The sequence below is a fragment of the Mauremys reevesii genome, linkage group 7 (genome assembly GCF_016161935.1).
Source record: "Mauremys reevesii isolate NIE-2019 linkage group 7, ASM1616193v1, whole genome shotgun sequence".
NCBI classification, from domain to species: Eukaryota; Metazoa; Chordata; order Testudines; family Geoemydidae; genus Mauremys; species Mauremys reevesii.
In genome coordinates, this window is record NC_052629.1 from 97,481,419 (window position 1) to 97,503,108 (window position 21,690).

The 21,690-nt window shown below is 58.7% G+C and overlaps 1 protein-coding gene and 1 long non-coding RNA gene across 3 annotated transcripts in view; one reads left to right on the forward strand and one right to left on the reverse strand.

The window, feature by feature from the left end:
• The window catches only part of PACS1 (phosphofurin acidic cluster sorting protein 1), a 107,968-nt gene extending 87,497 nt beyond the window's left edge, over window positions 1-20,471 (forward strand). For both annotated transcript variants that reach the window (XM_039547811.1, XM_039547813.1), the window contains exons 15-24: window positions 1,404-1,510; window positions 5,249-5,403; window positions 7,273-7,383; window positions 7,983-8,085; window positions 8,654-8,696; window positions 10,111-10,153; window positions 11,007-11,142; window positions 12,072-12,298; window positions 16,561-16,680; window positions 17,135-20,471. In XM_039547811.1, coding sequence (XP_039403745.1) covers window positions 1,404-1,510; window positions 5,249-5,403; window positions 7,273-7,383; window positions 7,983-8,085; window positions 8,654-8,696; window positions 10,111-10,153; window positions 11,007-11,142; window positions 12,072-12,298; window positions 16,561-16,680; window positions 17,135-17,247 — 1,158 coding nt within the window. In that variant the 3' untranslated portion in view covers window positions 17,248-20,471. The remainder of the gene's footprint in view (window positions 1-1,403; window positions 1,511-5,248; window positions 5,404-7,272; window positions 7,384-7,982; window positions 8,086-8,653; window positions 8,697-10,110; window positions 10,154-11,006; window positions 11,143-12,071; window positions 12,299-16,560; window positions 16,681-17,134) is intronic.
• On the reverse strand, window positions 2,188-8,701 carry LOC120409542. Its single transcript, XR_005601332.1, has 3 exons — window positions 8,472-8,701; window positions 3,551-3,683; window positions 2,188-3,011 (listed from the first exon to the last, which is right to left on the reverse strand). It is a non-coding gene; the product is annotated as an uncharacterized LOC120409542 (long non-coding RNA).
• Window positions 20,472-21,690: the final 1,219 nt, after the last annotated feature.

A 21,690-nucleotide genomic window follows, 5' to 3' on the forward strand; every position in this document is an offset into this window, starting at 1 on the left:
GTCTGCCTGAGCTGTGGCTATAGGTGGGCTGGAAGCTCTGGGGCAGATGCTGATCTTTCCCAGTCCAGACCAGGGCAAGCGTGTGATCCGACGGCTCCGGGTCTCTGCGTGTCCCTCGCCAGCCCTCCTCACCGCTATACCAAGCACCTCTCGAGGCCCAGTCCTCCCGCCCTGCAGAGAGTACACAGCACCTTCTGAATTGCAGCTGACAGGCCCACTCTTGTTTGCACACTCTGTGGAGAGACCAGGGCTGTGGAGCCTGACGCCTCTCCCCTGCCCTCGAGCGGGTCCCTCGCTGGAGCCTGTTGCATGGGCATTGTAGGCAGCCTGCCTCTGCAAGCCATGAAGGGGAGTCTCCAGTGCTGTTGTTGTGACCCTTGACTTGCCTTGATCTCACAGCTGAGATTGCCAAGCCCAGAGCAAACCAGCCTCTGCTGCCTCACAGCTGCCACTTCCCACTCACTAGGCAGCCACAGCGCTCCTGGCCCTTGGCAATCGGGAATGAAAGCACACCCCGTGGCCATTGCCACCTGGCCTGCCTGTGCCCCACAGTGCTCCCGGCCCTTGGCAGTCTGGAATGAAAGCACACCCCGTGGCCATCGCCGCCTGTGCCCCCACAGCGCTCCCGGCCCTTGGCAGTCTGGAATGAAAGCACACCCCGTGGCCATCGCCGCCTGTGCCTCACAGCGCTCCCGGCCCTTGGCAGTCGGGAATGAAAGCACACCCCGTGGCCATTGCCACCTGGCCTGCCTGTGCCCCACAGCGCTCCCGGCCCTTGGCAGTCTGGAATGAAAGCACACCCCGTGGCCATTGCCACCTGTCCTGCCTGTGCCCCACAGTGCTCCCGGCCCTTGGCAGTCTGGAATGAAAGCACACCCCGTGGCCATTGCCACCTGTCCTGCCTGTGCCCCACAGCGCTCCCAGCCCTTGGCAGTTGGGAATGAAAGCACACCCGTGGGCATTGCCACCTGTCCTGCCTGTGCCCCCACAGCCTGCCGGCCCTTGGCAGTCTGGAATGAAAGCACACCCCGTGGCCATTGCCACCTGGCCTGCCTGTGCCCCACAGCGCTCCCGGCCCTTGGCAGTCGGGAATGAAAGCACACCCCGTGGCCATTGCCACCTGTCCTGCCTGTGCCCCCACAGCGCTCCCGGCCCTTGGCAGTCGGGAATGAAAGCACACCCCGTGGGCATTGCCACCTGGCCTGTCTGTGCCCCCACAGCGCTCCCAGCCCTTGGCAGGAACAGCCAACTGGCGCAGGGAGGTGCACGCTTACCCACCTCTCCCCAGGGACTCTGGTTGCTAAGCACAGAGGAGGAGTATTGCGTGGCAGGTGGTGTAACCGATCCCTTTGCTCCCATACGCACAGGCATGCTGTGCTCACCTTTCCTCCTCTCCTTGCCAGTATGTGGCCGAGCTGCTTCGGGACCAGAAGAAGCCAGTCGTGTGCACATGCTCCACCGTGGAAGTACAGGCCGTCCTGTCCGCTGTCCTCACCAGGATCCAGAGATAGTGAGTAAAGGACAGTGGCCCTCCGGTCCCAGCACCGGGGGCAGATGGTTCCCGTCGATATGGTGATGGTGGAGTTGCTCTATTAGCTAACCCTGCTGTGGGTTATGAGTCAGCTCTCGCAAGCTAAGCAGGGTGGGGCCAGGTCAGTGCTTGGAATGGGAGGCCTCTAGGCAAAACCGAGGTGTGGCATGAGTGATGTTGGAGGTTCATTAGAGGGCACTGTCCTCTCGGAGTTGATACCAAACCAATGACCCAGTGTGGTGCTAAGGGGCACTGTGCTGCAGGGAATGGGGCAGGAGCTCAATTGGGGGTGCTGTTCCCTCACAGTCAATGCAGGCCCCAGCATGGCACTAGGAGGCGCTGTGCTGCAGGGAGCTGGGTAGGGGCCTGAGTAAGGGGTGCTGTCCTCCAGGCTATTCCTGGTGCCAGTGACTGAGCCGTAGTTGGGAGTGTGGTAAAGTAGGAGGAAGGGCTGTTGATCCAGTAGGGGATCCAGGACTGAACCACTGCCCCAGGGTGATGCTAGTCCTGGGCCACTTGAGATGGTTTTCAGACGGGGAATAAAACCAAGATCCTGGCCATTTGTGTTCATTCAAAGGCTCCTGACAGTATCATGTTCCTGCCCATTAGCTCCCAGGGTCCTGCCCAGAGTCCGGCATGGTAATTATATTCCACCTGTTTAAAACATCCCTGGCTGCTTCACTTTATGTGCTCTAAGCTGTCAAATGGCTGCTGTGTTCCACACCAGAGCTGGTTACTCTCAGCCCTCAGCAAGGGGTCCCTCTATAAACAGCCCCTTGCCCCACCCCAGAGGCATTTCATTGCTGGGCAAACATTCCCTGTATAACTCCCTTCCCGCATCTCTCTCCAGAACTGGCTGCATTCCCTTGCTAGATGAACTCTCTTGTATAATAGCTGCTGTGTTCCACCCCAGAGAAGGCTGCATTCCAGTAGTGGATGATTCATGCGGTGGTATATAGATGTGTAAGATGCGTTCCTGCACTATGAACTACGTGAGGGCTGGAGTCTTTCCATGGTTCTCTTGCCTATGACTCAGAATATTGTGGTATTTGAGGGACAAACCCCAGCCTGCTTCACGCACAAGTGGAGCCGCCTAGGCCTTGTCTACAGTCTGCAATCTCCACTGCTCCCCAGCTGGCTCTGCTCCTAACCCAGGCCGTGCCTTGCCAGCAGATCCGCCACGGGGCTGCTTCCCTGCAGCTAGAGATGCTCTGCAGACGCTGCCAGCAGTGCAGGTATGCAGGCCTTTCAGTGACCTCCGCAGCCGTGACTCAGCAGCAGCTGGCTGGGGATGCAGCCGGGCTATTTTTACCCACTCTTTCTGCCCATCTCCACACTTTAAAATGCTGTCTGTTCCCTGGAGTTGTTTTCAGGTGAGCCGATTGTAATGGTCCATAGAGCCATCTCTCCTTCTGCCTGCACGGCAGAGAAACAGGAGCTTGGGGCTTATTTAAGATGTAGAAAGGTACAAAAGATTTCCCTAAAAAAACCAAGCCAAACTGTGCCTGTTAGAAAGTCAGGTCCCATCGGCCTTGTCTCTCTCCAGGAAACTCTGTGGGCAACTGGAGAGCTAGTAAAAGAATTACCAGTCCAGGTACCAAGAAAGGGGCAGGCTGAGCCAGACGGGCAGGACGTAGTAACACCTGCAACTTGGGGCTTGTCTGCACTTCCTGGGGGATCAACGTGTGGCGACTGATGTATCAGTGGTCCACACTGTGTGATGTCGATGGGAGACGCTCTCCCATCAACTCTTGTATTCCACCTGAACAAGAAGCGCAAGGGGAGTCAACAGGAGAGCGTCTCCCATCGACATCACATAGTGTGGACCCCACGGGAAGTAGATCTAAGTACATTAACTTCAGCCACATTATTCATATAGCTGAAGTTGCATAACTTAGATCCATCTCTCTCCCTAGTGTAGACAAGGCCTTAGATGCTCTACAGACAGCTGGGAGAAATGTTCTTTCCTAACAATTCCACCCCCTCCCTTCACCAAAGGGGAGCGAGCTCCCAATCCACCTCGCCAGCGTGCCCACGGAGACCTTCAGGAACGCTCCGACTTCACTTTCTTCTCAAGTAGATAATTGAGAGTTTGTTTCTCCCGCCTGCCTTTGTGCATCAGATCCTGCAGGGACAGGTGCCGAAAGCAAACCTGGATGGTTAGATCAGAAAAATGCAAGAAAGGCTGGAAGCCCATTGCTTGTCTCTGCAGATCACCCACACCCTGTTAGCCTGCAGCCTTCCCTCCAGGGGTCTGTCTGAAGGGGAAACCTGGGCCTACGCTCCTTTCCCCGGGAGAGGACAACCTGTGTGAGTGTGAACATCCCTGCCCTCTTTGCATTTGGACATAGGACTGGAAGGGGCCCCCTGGGCCATCAAGTCCTATTCCTGCTATCACAGGCTGTCACAGAATCCACTGCACCCCTTGGGGTCACAGCTTCCAGCAAAATCACTCCCCTGCTCTCATGCCTGTGGTCCAGGCCTTGAATCTGGTGGCTCCCACGAAGCGGGATTTGAGTACTGATGGCTTGGAGGCTGGCAATGCCTGCAGCCACTTACACTCCTGAAGGAAGAGGTCTAGCATTGTTCTGCTTGGTGGAGGAGGGGAGAGGCAGAGGCCTAAGCAAAGGGGAGAGGAGATGCTGTCAGCTCAGGCAGGTGAGATGGGGAGGAACTGCAGAGGAGAAGGCTCTTGCACGAGCAGTTGCATGCTGGTGAAAAGGGGAGCAGGGGGGCTAGTGAAATACAGGGAGGGGACTAGAGCTAGAGGGTCTTGGATGGCGTAGCTGGGAGGGCCCATGGCACTGCACCGTAGCGCTGGTCTCTTCCCTCGCCTGGGGACAGGCTGTCCCGAAGCCATTTGGTAGTTTCTTTCTTTGGCCCTATTAGCTGCCTAAAGGAAGTTGGTGGTTCTCTGGTGCCCTCTAGTGGTAGCCGTTGTGCGGCACGTTTAACTGCAGCTGTCCTAGATCAGCAGCTAGAGGCGCAGCGCTGGGCTGGGCTGTAGGGTGCCAGGCCCATGGACGTGCTGGGCATTAGCAATGCTGAAGGGGGTCCTTGGTCCTGAGCACATGCGCTGGGCCTGGCAGGGGGCTGAGCCATTGGGAGCTGCTCGGTGCGGGCACGCTGGGTCCCAGGGCTGAGAGAGGCTGGAGCGGCGTCAGGACCCCCAGGATGCTCCATGTGGCAGCGAGCAGCAATGCCAGGTGCTGCGCGGGCTCTGCTGGCTCCTCCCTCAGTGCGGGCGGCAGCCACTCTGTCTAGCTGGCAGGTTGCTGACGTCACTGCTCCACGGGCTGCTGCCCTGCTCAGGGCAAAGCTTTTCATCTGCGAGTCCCGCTGGAGCACTCTGCTGGGATTTACTGCCTGCTCCCTGGCATGGTAATTACGGCTGGGCACGGCAGTGCCGGAGATAGCAGCCGCTCATCAACTCGGTGCATTGCAGCCTGGCAGGAACAGCAGCCCTCACTGCCTGTACTGCCTACCACAGTGTATGGGGAGGGGCACCCATCGTCTTCCTCGCTGGCCAAAGGACTCCTGTGTGAATGGCCCCTGTCCTACCCCAGAGCTGGCTGCATCTCAGCACAGGGTGAGGGCCCCGGTGCCCCAGCCCAGAGTTGGTCAGGTCTCAGTGCTGCCTAGCGTGTTTAAGCGTCGTACCCTGCAGGCAGAGGAGTGCAATAAGCACATACTCTCCCATTGTCCTGTCTTTTCCAGCTGCAACTGCAACTCCTCTGTGCCGCGGCCCGTGAAGGTGGTGGCTGTCGGGGGGCAGAGTTACCTCAGTGCCATCCTCCGTTTCTTTGTGAAGCAGCTGGCGAACAAGACCCCAGACTGGCTTAGCTACATGCGGTTCCTCATCGTCCCGCTGGGTAGGTGCCTCTGCCCAGACCCCGCCCAGCTGGCGCAAGTCCTGCTTGACCCCCCTGTAGTCAGAGTGAGACTGTCGGTGCAGGCCTTGTTCTAGCCTCTCCCTGTTAGTGTGGCTAAGCCGCGGGTGTAGGGTCCGACACTGACACCCAGGGGTGCACACGGGGGGCGCTGAGCAAAGCACATCTGGGTCTGTAGCAGGTGCCCCCAGGGTGGTGGCCGCCTCCTGCTGGGGATACCAACACAGCAGCTGGGAAAGGCCTCTGCGTTGCCATTGAGCTGGGTAAAGGCTCGTCAGGATGGGGTGGGAGTCGGGGGTAGGGCATCCACAGGACAGCTAGACCATCGCTTCTGGAACAGCATCCCTGGGGCCGTAGGGGGCGCTGCCCATGCGCCTCGGAAGCACCCTGCTGAAGGACTCCTCCTGTGGGCACTGTAGTGCACAACAAAGAACCCCCACAGGGGGCGCGAGAGCAACACTGGTTAAATTGGAAAAGATGGGGATCGAAATGAAAATCCAGAGGTGGATAAGGAGCTGGTTAAAGGGGAGACTGCAGAGGGTCGTATTGAAGGGGGAACTGTCAGGTTGGAGGGGGGTTACCAGTGGAGTTCCTCAAGGTTCGGTTTTGGGTCCGATTTTATTCAATCTATTTATTGCTGACCTGGGAACCAAGAGTAGGAGTGGGCTGATAAAGTTTGCGGATGACACCAAGTTGGGAGGTATTGCCAATTCGGAAAAGGATCGGGATATCCTCCAGGGAGATTTGGATGACCTTGTAAACTGGAGTATTAGTAACAGGATGAAATTCAATAGTGAGAAGTGTAAGGTTATGCATTTAGGGATGACTAACAAGAATTTTAGTTATAAGCTGGGGACGCACCAGTTGGAAGTAACGGAGGAGGAGAAGGACCTAGGAGTCCTGGTTGATCGAGGATGACTATGAGTAGGCAATGTGATGTGGCGTTAAAAAGCTAATGCGGTCTTGGGATGCATTAGGCGAGGTATTTCTAGTAGGGATAAGGAGGTGCTAGTCCCGTTATATAAGGCGTTGGTGAGACCTCATTTGGAGTATTGTGTGCAGTTTTGGTCTCCCATGTTTAAGAAGGATGAATTCAAACTGGAACGGGTACAAAGAAGGGCCACTAGAATGATCCGAGGAATGGAAGGCCTGACGTATGAAAGGAGACTTGAGGAGCTCGGTTTGTTTTCCTTAACCAAAAGAAGGATAAGAGGAGATATGATTGCACTCTTTAAATATATCAGAGGGATAAATACCAGGGAAGGAGAGGAATTATTTCAGCTCAGTGCTAATGTGGACACGAGGACAAACGGATATAAATTGTCAGTCCGGAAATTCAGGCTTGAAATTAGACAAAGGTTTCTAACCATCAGGGGAGTGCAATACTGGAACAGCCTACCGAGGGAAACAGTGGGGGCGAAGGACCTCCATGACTTTAAGATTAAGCTAGATAAGTTTATGGAGGAGATGGTATGATAGGATAACGGGCTTAGTCAATAGGTCAATTAAGTGCCACACTGAAGTAAATAGTACAATGGGTCAATGATGTGATATAACCTTTTTCAAGAGGGTATGGCTGGAGAGTCTTGCCCGCATGCTCGGGGTTCAGCTGACCGCCATATTTGGGGTCGGGAAGGAATTTTCCTCCAGGGAAGATTGGCAGTGGCCCTGGAGGTTTTTCGCCTTCCTCTGAAGCATGGGGAAGGGGTCGCTTGCTAAAGGAGTGGGTGGATCGGCTTATGTGGCCTGCATCTTGCAGGAGGTCAGACTAGATGATCATAATGGTCCCTTCTGATCTTGAATTCTATGATTCTATGATTCTATGAACACCCCCCTTTCTCTCCTCCGCAGGCTCCCACCCTGTAGCCAAGTACCTGGGCTCGGTGGACAGCAGGTACAGCTGCACGTTCCTGGACTCCGCCTGGAGGGAGCTGTTCGGCAGGGCCGAGCCCCCCGGGACAGGTGAGGGGCCATGCAGCACCAAGCACTGTGTCCATGGCCCCTGTGCTGTTGGACAGGGAGGGCTGTGGGCCGCTGTTCCCCAGGGGCTAGCGAGGGAGCAGCTAGAGCTGGGGGTAGGGGTGGGCCTGGCTGTTGGGATGTGGGTTGGGCTCCCCTATGGCAATGGCTGTTCTGTCTGCACAGAGCAGGCCTGGCCAATTCCTTCCTGAGCCCTGGTTTATTCCCTGGGGCTGCTCCCAGCCCCAGGGGTCATCGAAGGGGTCACAGCTCCAGCCCATGTGCAGTGAGGGAAGGGGGGTCTCCGGTGGGGCCAGGGGGAGCTTTGGGTGAGAACGTGTCCTTTCCCCTTCCTACTGCAGCATAAGCTCCGGCCCTCCAGCCTTGCTGCCTGGCCACCTGCTTCTCCCTCAGCCGCCCCTGCCTGGGGCAGGATCCCCTCTGACCCACACACCCCCTTCTCCTCTGCTGCCACTCAGCCAGCGGGGGGCACCCTGGCTCTGCTGTGTGGCTCACCCCTGCTGCGGGCTCGGGGACAAGGAGGCAGGGATCGGGCTCTGTGGGGATTGCTGGTCACACCCCTCTTTCCCCTCTGCCCCCAGAGCCGTTCGATGTGGTGGGCCGCATCGTGCAGTATGTGGGTGGAGCCAGCATGACCCACCAGCTGCCTGTGGCCGAGGCCATGCTGACTTGCAAGCATAAGTTGTAAGTGTCGCCCGGGCGACTCTCCTGCGGCAGGGGGCTGGTCGCACGTTACAGGCACCCAAAAGACCCTTTCAGTTGGGATAGCAAAGCTGTTAAAGATCACTGACAAGGCGGCTGTGATCGGGACTCCTGGGTTCTGGTCCCTGTTCTGGGAGTGGGAAGGGGAGTGAGGACTGGTGGTTAGAGCAGGCAGCTGGGAGCCAGGACTCCTGGGTTCTGGTCCTGGCTTGGCCACTACTCAGTGTATGACCTCGGACACATCACTTGCCCTCTCCGTGCCTTGTCTTGTTTCCACCTCTCTCAAAGCTGCCCCGAATCTGGGTGTGTTTATGGAGCACCAGTTCCCTTTGTATCCCAGCCCCTCTGGCCTGGGGACGGGAACTTACCCGCCTCATCGGGTGGGAGCTCTTCCGTGGTCACTGTCAGTAACGTGGTGGGGCGGGGGGTTGTTCAGCCTGGCGAGCTTCGGATGCCCTTCCTGCATGCAGGGTGAGGCATTCCCTGCCTGCTGGGCCCGGTCACCGTCCACCCCCCAGCAGACCCTAACAGTCTCCTCCTCTTCCTGCAGCCCGGACGAAGACTCCTATCAGAAGTTCATTCCTTTCATCGGGGTAAGGCTGTCCCCTTGGGTGTCTAGCTCTCCCTGGGGCCCCGGAACACCGCTGTGCTGCTGGGGTGGGGCAAGGCCCATTGTGACCCTCCAGTTTGAGCCCTGCCTCACCCAGGGTAGGGCTTCCTGCCTCCAGCCCATCAATGTTGGGGCTAAAGCAGGCTGGAATTAACCCCCCTGCCCTGGCCCTGGCTCAGTTCTTCTGGGGGTTAATCCCACTCCCTGGTAAGCAGGTAACTCTCGGTACTTCTCCTGCTGTTGTGGGATCCATGCAGGTAAAACCGCTCCAGAGCCATGCTCTCCAGGGTGTGCCAGCCCCATCGCGTCTCCGACACCCAGAGGGCCTGGTTCACGCTGCTCAGCCCCAGACTCACTGCAGTGGCTGCGAGGGGTGTGAGCTCTGCTGGCCACCAGGGGGCGCCATCCACCCACTGAGCAGGGAATGCAGTGACTTTTGCAGGAGAGCCCCTTCTCCCCATAGAGCGCTGGGACTGCTGCTCCGATCTCGTTCGCCCCTGAGGCAGGTCGGCTGAAACCGAGGGCCTCCGACCAGGCCCCAGGCTGCCCAGAGAAGAGACGTACCAGGGTTGGGCCTCTTCCAGGGGCATGGGCCTGTGAGGGTTAAACCTCGGGAATAATCAACAGTGATCAGAGCCTCTCTGCTGTGTCCATCCCCACAGAGGTCTGCTTGGAGGACTGGAGTTAGTGTTTCCAGCCCTTCGCTGCTTCCTAGTGGATAGAGAACTGGCCTGGGAGTGAGGAATCCTGAGTTCTCTTCCCAGCTCTGCCACTGGCCAGCTGGGTGCCTTGGGCGAGTCACTTCCCTGCTCTGTACCTCAGTTTCCCCATCTATAAAATGGGATAATGCTTCTGCTGTAGCCTGACTGGCTCTGCATAGAGTGTCCTGGGGCATTGGCTGGGTGCTGCTCTCTGATCGAAGGAACAAAGAGGGAGGGCAGCCCCCATTGCCTGGAGGGGCTCGCTGTTGTCCAGATACTTTCAACACACTGGAGTGATAGGGCGGCTTCGTGCCCTGCCATTGTAAACACCCCAATGCAATGTCCCAGAGGGTGAGGCTACCATTGCTTTGGGCACTGGGATGCCAGCCAGGGTTGATGGCCGGGAGAGGGCATCTCCCACTCTCTGTCACCCCAGGGGTGCATGGTGTTTGGGATGTGGGCAGCCCAGATGCAAAGATCCTGGGGGGTCCCGTCCGCTTAGATTTCTGCACGGAGCTGGTGGAGCGCGAGTGGGGATGTGAGCTCTTCTCCCATGGTGCAGGAAGGGTTAACGGCAACCTTGGCCCTGCGGCTCTGGGTCTCCAAGAGGAGCAGGCTCAAATGGCTCCTCCTGGGCAGGCTGGCGGGATTGATTTCCAGCACAGCCTGAATTGCTGATCTGTCTCCCCATTGCAGGTGGTTAAAGTGGGCCTCATCGAAGATTCCCCTGCAGCCACAGGTACGTCCCCTGCCAGGCCGACCCCCGGCTGGGTCCAGGCCGGCTGGGACTGGTGCCATGTCGGGAGTCTGGGGGCACAGTTCCCACCTCCCCGAGCTGCTCTTAGGCTCTGTGCAGAGCTGGGCAGGCCCAGGGCTTCCTCCACAGTCAGCAGGGCCAGGAACGTGGTTGGTTAAAGGCAGGGTGGGGCCCCGTCTGGCTGAGAGACCCTCCCCTCCTACCCACCCCGCCTCTGCCCACAGCCCAACCTCAGCTCAAGGGACCCGCTCCCAGCTGGGCTTTTACTGCCTCCTGCTGCCACTGGAGTGGGGGTTGTCCAAGCAACGGGATCTGCCCCGGGATCTCCCCTCCCCCAGCTCCAGGCTGCTGCTCCGCTCGTTCCCCTCTCGCTCCAGCTGGACAGGAGTGACGGCCGGATCCCCGCAGGGAGGCTGGGGGCTGAATCTGTTTGGGCTGGGGGGCAGAGGGATGATGCAATGCAAGAGTTCAGGCATTGAAGGGGAGTCGCTAGGGCTGTGGAACCTGCCCAGGGAGGTGACAGCGCCTCGGGGTTCAGGACGCCCCTTAGCCTGGTACTCCCAGAGCGCCCCCCGTCCCCAGGTCCTCCGCTGGGCAGAGCCTGGGAGCTCTCACACCACAGAAGTGACTGGGTGGCTGGCAGCAACAGCGAGCTCATCTCCCGCCAGCCCAGCAGAGTGGGGAGGCCAGGGATCCCCTGTGGGTGGGGAGGGAGCCCTTGTGGTGAGGACAAGGCGCCCTGTGGGGAACCAGGAGGTCTGGGGGAGAAATTAGTCTGAGTGACATGGCCCGGAACCTGCCTCACCCCAGATTTCCCCCTCTGCTCTCTCGGCAGGAGATGGAGACGATGTGCCTGTGGTCAGCCTGACGGTTCCCTCCACGTCCCCCCCCTCTTCCTCCGGCCTAGTGAAGGACGTCTGTGCCACCCCTCCATCCTCGCCCTCCATGAGCAGTGGGCTCGCTGTCGTGGGGTGAGGCAGCCTTGGCCACCGGCCCCATGGTCATTAATGAGGAACCCCATGCCCCGGCGGGCAGATTGGCCCCATCTGTGTGCATGCAGGGCCTAGCACGCTGGGGCAGGGCTGCGGCTGGGCATCCCGCAGGGCAGATAATATCTGCCATGTTCCAGCTGGGGAGAATGAGGCCTGGGTGGGGGAAGGGACGAGCTTAGCCACACAGGGAGTCAGCAGCAGCTGGAAGAACCCTGGCGTCCGCGTGCCCGGTGGTGCGCGAGGCCATCGCGGTAGAGTGGTTCTGTGGGCATGTGCTCAGTAATAGCCTCTGCCATCGTGGGGTCGGGGCTGTCCAGCTCTTGGAGCTCCTGGTGCTGGCAGGTCCCTTCCCTATGAGTGCCCTTGAGTGGCTGGTGCCCCCGTGCTCCCAGCCATGCAGGGTGAGGCAGTCATCTTGAGTCCTACATCTGGGGCTCGCTCTGAGCTAGTGCTTAAAGCAAGAACACGGGAAGTCAGGACTCCTGGGTTCTGTCCCTGGCTCTGGGGGGCATGGGGTCTAGGTTAGAGGAGGGGGACCTAGGCTCTGTACCTAATTCTGGGTTGAGTCACGCTACCTCTGTGCTTCCTGTGCCCTCGGCAAAGCAGGCTGGTGTTCACTCGCCTCCCAAAGATATCAGAGTTAGTTACCATTTGCAGGGGCATTGGGATCTCCCAGGAGCCTGGCATCGAATTTGCTCTGCTGGGCCCCCAGTATCCTGGCACTGGGAGCCAGCACTCCTGGGTTCTCTTCCAGCTCTGCCACTGACTTGTTATAGGTCTTTGGGCCGGGCCCTTCCAACCCATGCCTCAGTTTCCCCATCTCCGTGATGTGGGTGGTACTGTCCTTCCCCTAGGGGGTGAACCCCTGCTCTGCCCAGCTGCTGCTGATGCTTCCCCACTGTCCTCAGGTCCCCCAGCAGCCCCTACGGAGACGTCATTGGCCTGCAGGTGGACTACTGGCTCGCCCATCCCACGGAGCGCCGGAAGGAGGGCGAGAAGCGAGATGCCAGCTCCAAGAACACCCTCAAGAGTGTCTTCCGCTCGGTGCAGGTGTCGCGGCTGCCCAGCGGCGGGGAGAGCCAGCCCTCGGGGACCATGGCCATGACAGTCGTCACCAAAGAGAAGAACAAGAAAGGTTGGTGCGCGGGGGTTGGACGGGCGTCAGGCTGGTAGCACTGGCCCCCTGCGAGGGGGTGGGGAATGGAAGCTGGGGCCTTTTCCCTCTGGGGGTACTGCCTCCGATCGGGCCCCAGGGCAGTAATGACCCCAAGTCCCCTGATCAGTTTCCCCATGGAACAATGTCCATGTTTTTGTCTCCAGAATTGGCACTAACTGGCCCATTCCTTGGAGGTGCTAGGGGCAGCAGACTGGCTCGGCCCTGTGTGTGGGCCCCAGAGAAGTCCTGCTAGCTAAGGGGGAAGCCCATTCTATACCTCCTCTGAGCTAGGGGCTCCGCCAGCCCCTCTTCTCCCCACGAAAAGTGCCAAGGGGCTGCAAGTGGCAAGGCTGTGTCCTCAGGACGCTCCCACGCTGCCCTCTGCAGGCTGCCTGGCACTAAGCATGCAAGGTGCTGCTGTTTGCAACCCAGCTCTGCCTTCCCTCTGCAGGAGGCAGCGCTAAATGTACCCCTCCCTCCCCACTCCCCATCATCGGCGGCTCTGCTACTGCCACGTCTTTCCCAGTCCCCTTGTTCACCCCGTACTCTGGAGGAGCTGACTGAGTGGGGGTGTCACTGGGAGGCTGCCAGTCTAAACAGGCCCCTGCTCCTTCGCACTGGGCACTGGTTTCTGCCTTTCTCACTGCGGCCGACGGCGAGAAATGGAACATGCGCGCAGTCTCGTCCAGGGCAAGAACGTGGGCTGAGGCGGGTCAGAGGAGACTCACTCACAGCTACGAGTACTTCCGTGGGTGGGGAGGAGCTTTCGGACAGTGCGTTCATAGACACTAAGGCCTGACGCACCCATTAGATCATCTGGTCTGACCTCCTGGATGGCCCAGGCCAGAGAACGTCACCCCACTCCCGGGGTGACCTCCTGCACTGAGCCCAGGTGTGTGGGTTTGACAAAAGCATTTGCCCGAAAGGCAGCCAGGCTGGATTTGGAGACACCCAGCGATGGGGAATCCCCCCCAATGGTTAATCCTCCACACTAGGAATGTCGATGCCTCATTTCCAGTGTGAATGGGTCTGGCTTCAGCTCCCACCCCTTGGTTCTCGTTCCACTTTCTCTGCTACACTGAAGAGCCTGATAGTGCCTGGGGTTTTCTTCCTGGGAATATCCTTACAGTCCCGCGAAGTGTGGAGCTAGAGGAATTCTGAAGACACGATGGGTAGGCTGAGTGACCAGCAGAAAAGTATTGGGGACGACTGGAGCTCAGCAACCACTAGCTACTTCTGGCAGGCAGATTTGGTCTGCAGGGCACATCTGACGAGCTCAGCAGGCGATGCCTGTGTGCGGGCTGGTGGCAGAAGAGCAGGAAGCAGCTCTTGGCTGGATGATGCGTCTCCTAGGTGGATCTGAGGAGCTGTTCGTCTGCAGGGACCAGCAGAGGATGGTACCGAACAGGCTGCCGTGGCTTCAGGGCGCCAGGAATGGAGATGCCCCATAGGAAGGAGGTGGTACTCAGACCCAGGACTGAGTCGCCTCTTGACCATGTTGATAAGCTAAAGCTCTCTAATGGCGCAGACACAGGCCAAGGGCTGGGAGCGAGGCCCGACACATTCAGCCTGGAACTGAGGGGCCAGTGTTTAGCAGGGAGGGGGATTTGTCCTTGGAAGAACTGCCTCAGGGACGGGGGTGGGGAGGTTCTCCAGCACGTGGCATCTCCCAATCCAGACAGGACGTCTCTCTGCTCCTGCCCGACGCTGAGGCAGGGGTCAGGCCGGAGGCTCACAATGCCCTTCTGGCCTCAGGCTCGCTGAAGGTGCAGCTCTGGGTTGCAGTTTCCCCACTGCGCAGATGGGCGGGCGGCTGCTGCCTGTCAGTGGAGAGGGACGGCGTTAGCCCCAGGCTGGCTGGGAAGCCGTGGCGTGGGGGCCATGCCTGAGTGATGGGGCGGCTTGGCCTGGGGGCTCAGGCCAGGCCCTTGGCCCTTGCCAGCTCTAGTATAATGTAATCCATCTTTGCCATGCATCAGTGTTGGCAGAAGGGCTCCCTTCCCCCATCCGGGGCTGGGGAGGGGCCGAATGAACCCCAGGGCTCCCTGATGTGGGGGCAGCTCCAGCAGTGCAGGATTTACAATCCGGGCCAGAGACTGTTCCCGCCCCAGGCAGAACCTGTCTGTCCTCAATCCTGGGCTCGGCCGGGGACATGGGGCACCCTGCCTGGGAAATGGGCCTCAGCTCTGTGGGGCTGGAGAGGGGGGCGGGGGGATTGGCCTACTGGGATGTGTTGGGCCCCCAGCCTGCTGAACTAACCACTATAGGGCCTTGAAATGCCCCTTCCACCTTGCCCAGAGGAGGGGGAACCTGGGAGTCAGGACTCCTGGGTTCTTTCCCCATGTCATCGCTGACTCACAGTGGGGCCATGGCTATGGGGTGGTGGTGTGCAGCTATGTGTCTCCATAGGCGCCGAGTCCATGGGTGCTCTGGGGCTGGGAAAAATTGGAGAGCACCCACCAGCAGCTCCCCACCCTGCCCCAGCTCACCTCCACCTCCTCCCCTGAGCGCGCCGTGTCCCCGCTTCCCTTCCCAGCGCTTGCTGCCGTGAAACAGCTGATCTTGGCGTAACAAGCTGTGGGAAGGAGGGGGGGAGGAGTGGGAATGTGCTCAGGGGAGGAGGTGGGGCCGGGGTGGGGATTTGGGGAAGGGGTCCAATAAGGGCAGGGAGGGGGCGGGGTTGGGACGGGGACTTTGGGGAAGGGGTTGGAATGGGGGCTGGGAGGGGGTGGGGCAGGGGTTGAGTTGAGCACCCACCGGTGCCAGGAGAAGTTGGCACCTGTGTGTGTCTCTGAGGCTTTCCCAGCATCTCTCCATGTAGCCCTGAGCTCAGTCCTGCTCTGGCTCCCAGGGCAAGTTCTGCTCCCCAACAGCGGAGGTGGCAGCTCTGGGCTGGGCCAGTGTCTCCCTGGCCAGACCTAGCCCAGGAAAGTGACCTACCCCTTGCTGCTGCTGCAGAGCGGGGCCCTGCCCCGAGTGCTGGAGCTCGGCAGGAAGGAGTCAGGTGAGGCCCCTTCAGCCAACTCCAGCTTCCAGCCCCCTCTCCGGAGCTGCCCCCCAGCCCTGGGGTGTTCAGCCCTCCCTGCTACCAGCTGTTATCCTCTGAGCTGTGAGCCAGAGTCGAGCCAGGTTTGAGTCACTGCCCTAAGGAAAAAGAACAGGAGTATTTGTTGCACCTTAGAGACGAACAAATGTATTTGAGCATAAGCTACAGCCCACTTCATCGGATGCAAGGAACATATAGTAAAGAGAATATATACATACAGAGAACATGAAAAGGTGGAAGTAGCTGTATCAACTCTAGGAGGCTAATTCATTAAGATGAGCTATTAGCAGCAAGATTTAAAAAACCTTTTGTAGTGATAATCAAGATGGCCCATTTCAGACAGTTGACAAGAGGTGTGAGGAGTAATGAATGAATCTATTTCCCCATGTTAAGTATCCTCACACCTCTTGTCAACTGTCTGGAATGGGCCATCTTGATTATCACTGCAAAAGTTTTTTTTTTCTCTTGCTGATAATAGCTCATATTCATGAATTAGCCTCTTAGAGTTGATATGGCTACTTCCACCTTTTCATGTTCTGTATGTATCTCTCTCTCCTTACCACATGTTCCATTCTGGGCATCCGATGAAGTGGGCTTTAGTCCACCAAAGCTTATGCTCAAATAAATGTGTTCGTCTCTAAGGTGCCACAAGGACTCCTGTTCTTTTTGCAGATACAGACTAACACGGCTGCTACTCTGAAACCTGCCCTAAGAAACACATTGGGATGCAGTAGATGGGGCCCGGACTCCTGGGTCTGGCTCTGCTGCTCACAGCGTGACTTTGGGCGTATCACTGCCCCCTGTCCCTCAACACCCCCCCACACACACACACACGTGATGGGGCACAGACTCTGTAAGTGCTTTGAGAGCTAAATATGACCCACTAGCACCCACATGGGCTCCTGATTGACCCCCCAGGGACTCAGGGGGGCTGAGCACAGGGTCCCAAGGTACTTCTAACAGCCAGTGCTCGAATTGCACCCAGCTGGGGGCATTCTCTCTCTGCCATTCCCAGCCTATGGCTGCCGTTCCTCCATCCCTCCACAGCAGGACTTGGGGCGAGGCTGGGCACAGAGTGCAGGGTCCATGTGTCACCACCAGCCTCTGGGATGCCACATCCTGCCTCTCGCCCAGCTGCCGTCCCCTCAGCACTGCCGTCTAAAGGCTTGTGCTGACCACGCGCCTCTCGTTCCAGTCCCCACCATCTTTCTGAGTAAGAAACCCAAAGAAAAGGAAGTGGATTCCAAGAGCCAGGTGATTGAGGGCATCAGCCGGCTAATCTGCTCTGCCAAGCAGCAGCAAACCATGATGAAAGGTAAGGCCGCCTCTGCAGTGCAGCTACCTCTGAGGCAAAGCAGATGATTATACAGGGGTCCCTCGTCTCTCACTGAGATGCAGCAACCTCTGGGTGGGGGTGCAGGGATATTTATAGAGAGATGCTGAAATGCAACCAGCTCTGAGGCGAGGCAGCTGTTGATCCAGAGGTCTCTTGTCCAGCATGGAAATGCAGCCACTTTTGGGGTGGGCAAGCGCTTTAACAACCACACCGCAATACCAGTGTTGGGGAGGCAAGTGGGAATTATTGTGTCTGTTTGTTCAGATCCAGGACTGGGACAGTGTCACTTGCCATCCTGTGGGGGCAGCATAGGCGGGCTAGGGGCACAGGAGCCTCAGAACTATATCTCAGCAGGGGCTAGCTGCCCCAGGCCACCCCCTGCACCGCGAGCCAGCTGCTAGGCCCTGCTCTAATCTCCCCCCTTCCTTTGCAGTGTCCATCGACGGGGTGGAGTGGAGCGACATCAAGTTTTTCCAGCTGGCCGCGCAGTGGCCCACACACGTCAAGCACTTCCCTGTCGGACTCTTTGGCTCGAAGCCGGCGTGACAGCGCCCGCCCTGCTGCCGGGCAGCGCCCACCTGTCAGGTTGAACCCTCAGCCAGCGGGAAGCCTCTTCGGCTACATCCCACCCTCCTTGCGTAACTGTGTTGGTATGTTCTGCACTGGGAGGGCTGGAGGAGGGAGCACTCCAGTGCCAACCTGTCATCCCCCCATCACCAGCTTTGTCTCCAGCTGCCACCAACCGTTTCCTTGTGCGTGCATGTGTGCGTGTGTGCGTGTGTCTGGGCACCTGCCCAGTGGGGAGGGACCCCAGCCCTCCTGAGACACACCCCCACCTCCAGCCCGGAGCACCCGGGGCTCACTGAACAGCCAAGCCAGGTGGTGCTTAGTATGTGAGAAGGCTCTGGCCTGGCACAGCTGGCCAGCGGCTCTGCCCTCACCTGTGGCCAGCACACCCCTAACCCCCTTCTGTAGCCCTTCTCCAAAAGCACAAGCAGCCAGGCCACAGGCTGGGTCCCCGCTGCCATCTGCCCTGGCATAGCATGTGTGGGCCCTTCCAGCACAGCCTCCTGTAGGCAGTGGGCACTCGCTGATGCCCAGGGCCACTGCACTCCAGGCAGCGCAGCCCCTGCTGTTGGCAAGCGGAGGAGAGCCCTGGTGTGTGATGCTGCAGCTGTTCTAGCACTGATGGCTTTGTGTCTAGCTGGAAGATGAGCCCATGAGGGGAGCCCCCTGCTAGTGAAGCCAGAGATGGGGGCAGTGGGGTTTGGAGATAGGAGAGGGGTGTCTGCCTTGCCTGGCCTGGGGCAGGGGCGTGCTCTGACCTCCAGCTGTGTGTAACCATCCCCTGGGCACTCGCGTTTGTCTCTATCCTAAATGTTTGCCAAGACCTAGTTGCTTAAATTTATCCCTGCCCCACTGCCGCCCCCCCCCCGTCTGTCACCTTTGCGCGCTGCCTAGCCAGGCACCACAGGACAGCAAACCCATATGCCAGGCTTGGCTTTCCCACTGCCCCTCCCCCCCTCCCATGCTCAGCTGCTGACTGAGCTCTGCCCAGCCCAACGCAGCCAGCGGCTGCTCAGAGCTGCCATGCTTCAGCTGGGGTCTCTTTCCTCAAAGCCAGCAACCCGAATGTAGTTTGCTCCAACGGGCCAGCTCTGAACACAGAGTAGGATGGATCAATAGGGATCAGGTAGTGGGGTTGGCCCCGTGTATTACAGCTCTGAGCATGGCAGACGGAGATCCTGTGTGTAGTGAGGGTGGGGGGGGTATATTCCCCGGATGGGCTTTTAAGAGTGAAGCAGCAGGCAGCTGGGTCCCAGTCCCAGCCTGAGCCCCTCACAGCACCGAGTCCCCGACCCTGTTCTTTAGCACCCAGGTGTGGCAGGAGCTAGGAAGCAGCATCTGGCCATCCCAAGCCAGTTTCACTCCTGGCTGCACTTCATCCCTCCTGCTCCAGCTCAAGCCAGCACCTTCATTACAAACCCCCCTTAAACCAAACCCCATATTTGGGCTGCTTCTCCCATCCCCCTGCTGTTGTCTTTCTGACCCCCCGGCCCCAAGCAGGCAGCAGCCAAGCGGTTGGATTCTCCCATGCAGGCTCACTGTGAGCTCCACTCTTTCCTCCCCACACGTCTGGCAGGAAGCTGCAGTCCATGTAAGTGTGGTCTGGTGGGTCCAGGAATGTGTCCAATAATTCCCATTGGTCACTGCTGAGTCCTGGGCCATGTGGATCCTGCCTGGGCCATGAGCAGGATGCCCCTGCTCCCAACTCTGAAAGAGCTACAATTATCAGGAGGGGGCAGAAAAGTGCCTCCCTGAGCCTTGTTCTGATGGGCCTGGAGTGCCACTGCCTCAGCCAGTAAGCATCCACACTCTCGGGTGTGTGTGTGTGGGGGGGGGGGTGTCGTAAAGAGCAGGTGGGAGCTGCAGTCCAGCCCTCTGGCACCCCAGACACCCTGCTTCCCCCAGCACCCAGTCCTGATCACTCAGTGCAGCAGGCAGGAGAGAGGGCATGAGAATCCAGATGATCTCCCCCACCCACGTGGTAGCAATAAAGCCAGCTGTGTCACCAGCAGCCTGGCAGAGCCTCCACACACACATGAACACCCACACACAAACACCACGCTCCATGCTGCCTCCATTGATTTCCCATTGTCCTCTGTGCTGGTCTGGCTGGGTGGGGAGGAAGGTCACTGGGTTGTGATAGGTGGCACCCACAGGCCTGCCCGGCTTCCCCAGGCAAGTGATAGAGCCGGGTAGCGAGTGTCTGTAATAGCGCTTGCCTGCACTGTGGGCCACTCACCTGGGCATGGCAATTCCTTTGAAAGTTGCTCAGGTGGCCTGGGCAAGCTCTGAACAACTGGTGCTTGGGGGGCCAGAAGTCCCGAGCCAAATCGCCAGCGCAGACCGGTGCCCCACCGTGAGCCCCTGCAGGCCAGCTGTTTCCTGCTGACCAAGTGTGTCCCAGCCATCTTCTGCTGCAGCCTGGCCCCCCGTTGCAGTTTCTCCCACGCACAAGGAGCTGCAGCCAGCACTGACCCCGCAGAGGGGTCTCATGTTTGCTTGGCGTTCTCTGCCTTTTGCATTCCAGCGTGGCCTGTTCAGTCCTGGTTCTCCCCAGGGCTCCCTGTCCCTCTGTGCTCCGAGCCTTGCAGCTGGCATCGGGCGGGGGGGGTCTCCCAGGCCTGCGCACTAGGCTAGGGTTCTGAGGCACTCCAGAGCCCCCAGGAGGTTTCAGCAAAGCTCCACTGTTCCCTCAGGCTGAGCCGGCTGGGGGTAAAGGGAGCCAAAGCCCATGTGATCCCAACACACATTTCCACAGCCAGAGTGATCAGAACATTCTAGGCCACCCCAATCTCCATGAGAGCCGGTGGAGTCCCCATCTTGGTCAGTGCCCCCACAAATCACTCCAGAAACTCCCTGCACTCCCCCAGCTGTGTGGGGCCCCAGGGAGCTCTGGCTCCAGGCTGGAGCCACACGAACACCCAGCGGGACTCTGGTCCAGTCCGTGGGGGCCGGAAGGGGCCTGGTCCGGCCCTCAGGGCCTATGTGGGCTGGGAATCTCAGTCTGTCCCCCCAGGGCACTGTGTACATAGCCCCCCGGTGTGTATAGGTGCGTGCCTCTCCCATTTGGTTTGCGCACTCCGTCCACGTTGGGATCATTGTCCGGGGTTGGGGAGAGACCCCTGTTGTATTTGACACATTTTATGGGGGGAACTGCTGTCCCCCCTTTTTTTGGAGTTTTTTCATTAAATAAACTGTGGTTATTTCTTAGAAGTCATTTCTTTATTTAATCAGTTCGTATCTGTTCAGCCTGAACCCTGCAGGGGGCTCCCCAGTCCACAGAGGGTCAGAGCTGGGAGTCAGAACTCCCAGGTTCTGTTGCAGTCCGAGTCCGCTAACACGGGCCAGGTGCGGGTGTGTCATTGGGGTGTAGACATACCCTGTGGGACATGGACCATTGTCTCGACACTGCTCACATCGCTTTCCCCTGCCGGGACAGGCCAGGAGGAAGCTGGAATTGCAGGGTCGCTCGGACTTGTGCAGAATGAAGAAGCCCCTTCCCTGGGGCACTGGAACCATTGCGGTGGTGGGGGGTTTGCTGGAAGCCACTGAACTAAACTGTGAACCCTCTATATGATGGGAGCCAGGCATTCAATTGCTGCTATTATTCAAGCTAGGGGGTGCTGCCTCACCCCTAGTGCCAGTTCCCCCCTGCCCTGCCTCAGTCAGTATTATGGCCCTGGTCTGCCCTCCCCACCCCCATGGTGGACACTACACCATTCAAGCACCATTCTCTTGCTGGGTCCTGTGGCCTGGTCCATTGTCTTAGGGCTGCTGCTCAAACTTGGCTGCAGTGGAGAATTGCAACTGAGGGAAAGTGCTCCCCTCTGGGCCAAAGAGAGAGACATGCCCCACCCCACACCCTGGGGGAGAGAGCCTGCCCCTCCCACCATACAGCGGCAACCCACCCCCAGCCAGACCATGCCGCTTGCTGGGCCATGTATGGAAAAACATGCCTGCATTGTCCCAGCTCAGAGCTACATCGGTGCCAGCTGGACCTAGGGGCTGCCACTTTTGGCCCTGCATCCTGGCTCATTCTACCATCACACTAGCCCCCTGCATGTGAATGGGGGCTGCCAGAAAGACAAATGACCTGAGTGCCAATAATGCAGCTGTGGGGACAAGAAACTGCTTTCACCATTGGTAGCTAGCTCTATAAACACCCGACTGGGTGCACCAACAATGCCACAGCCAGAGTGATCAGAACATTCTAGGCCACCCCAATCTCCATGAGAGCCGGTGGAGTCCCCATCTTGGTCTGTGCCCCCACAAATCACTTCTCAGGAAGCTACATCAGGGATGTAATTGTCCCTAGCCACTGCAGCCAGAGGCCTAGATCATAGCTCCCATGCACACGTATGCACACACACGACTGTATCCTGGACAGCGGTGATCGTGGGAAGCAGAGTGGACAAACTGCTG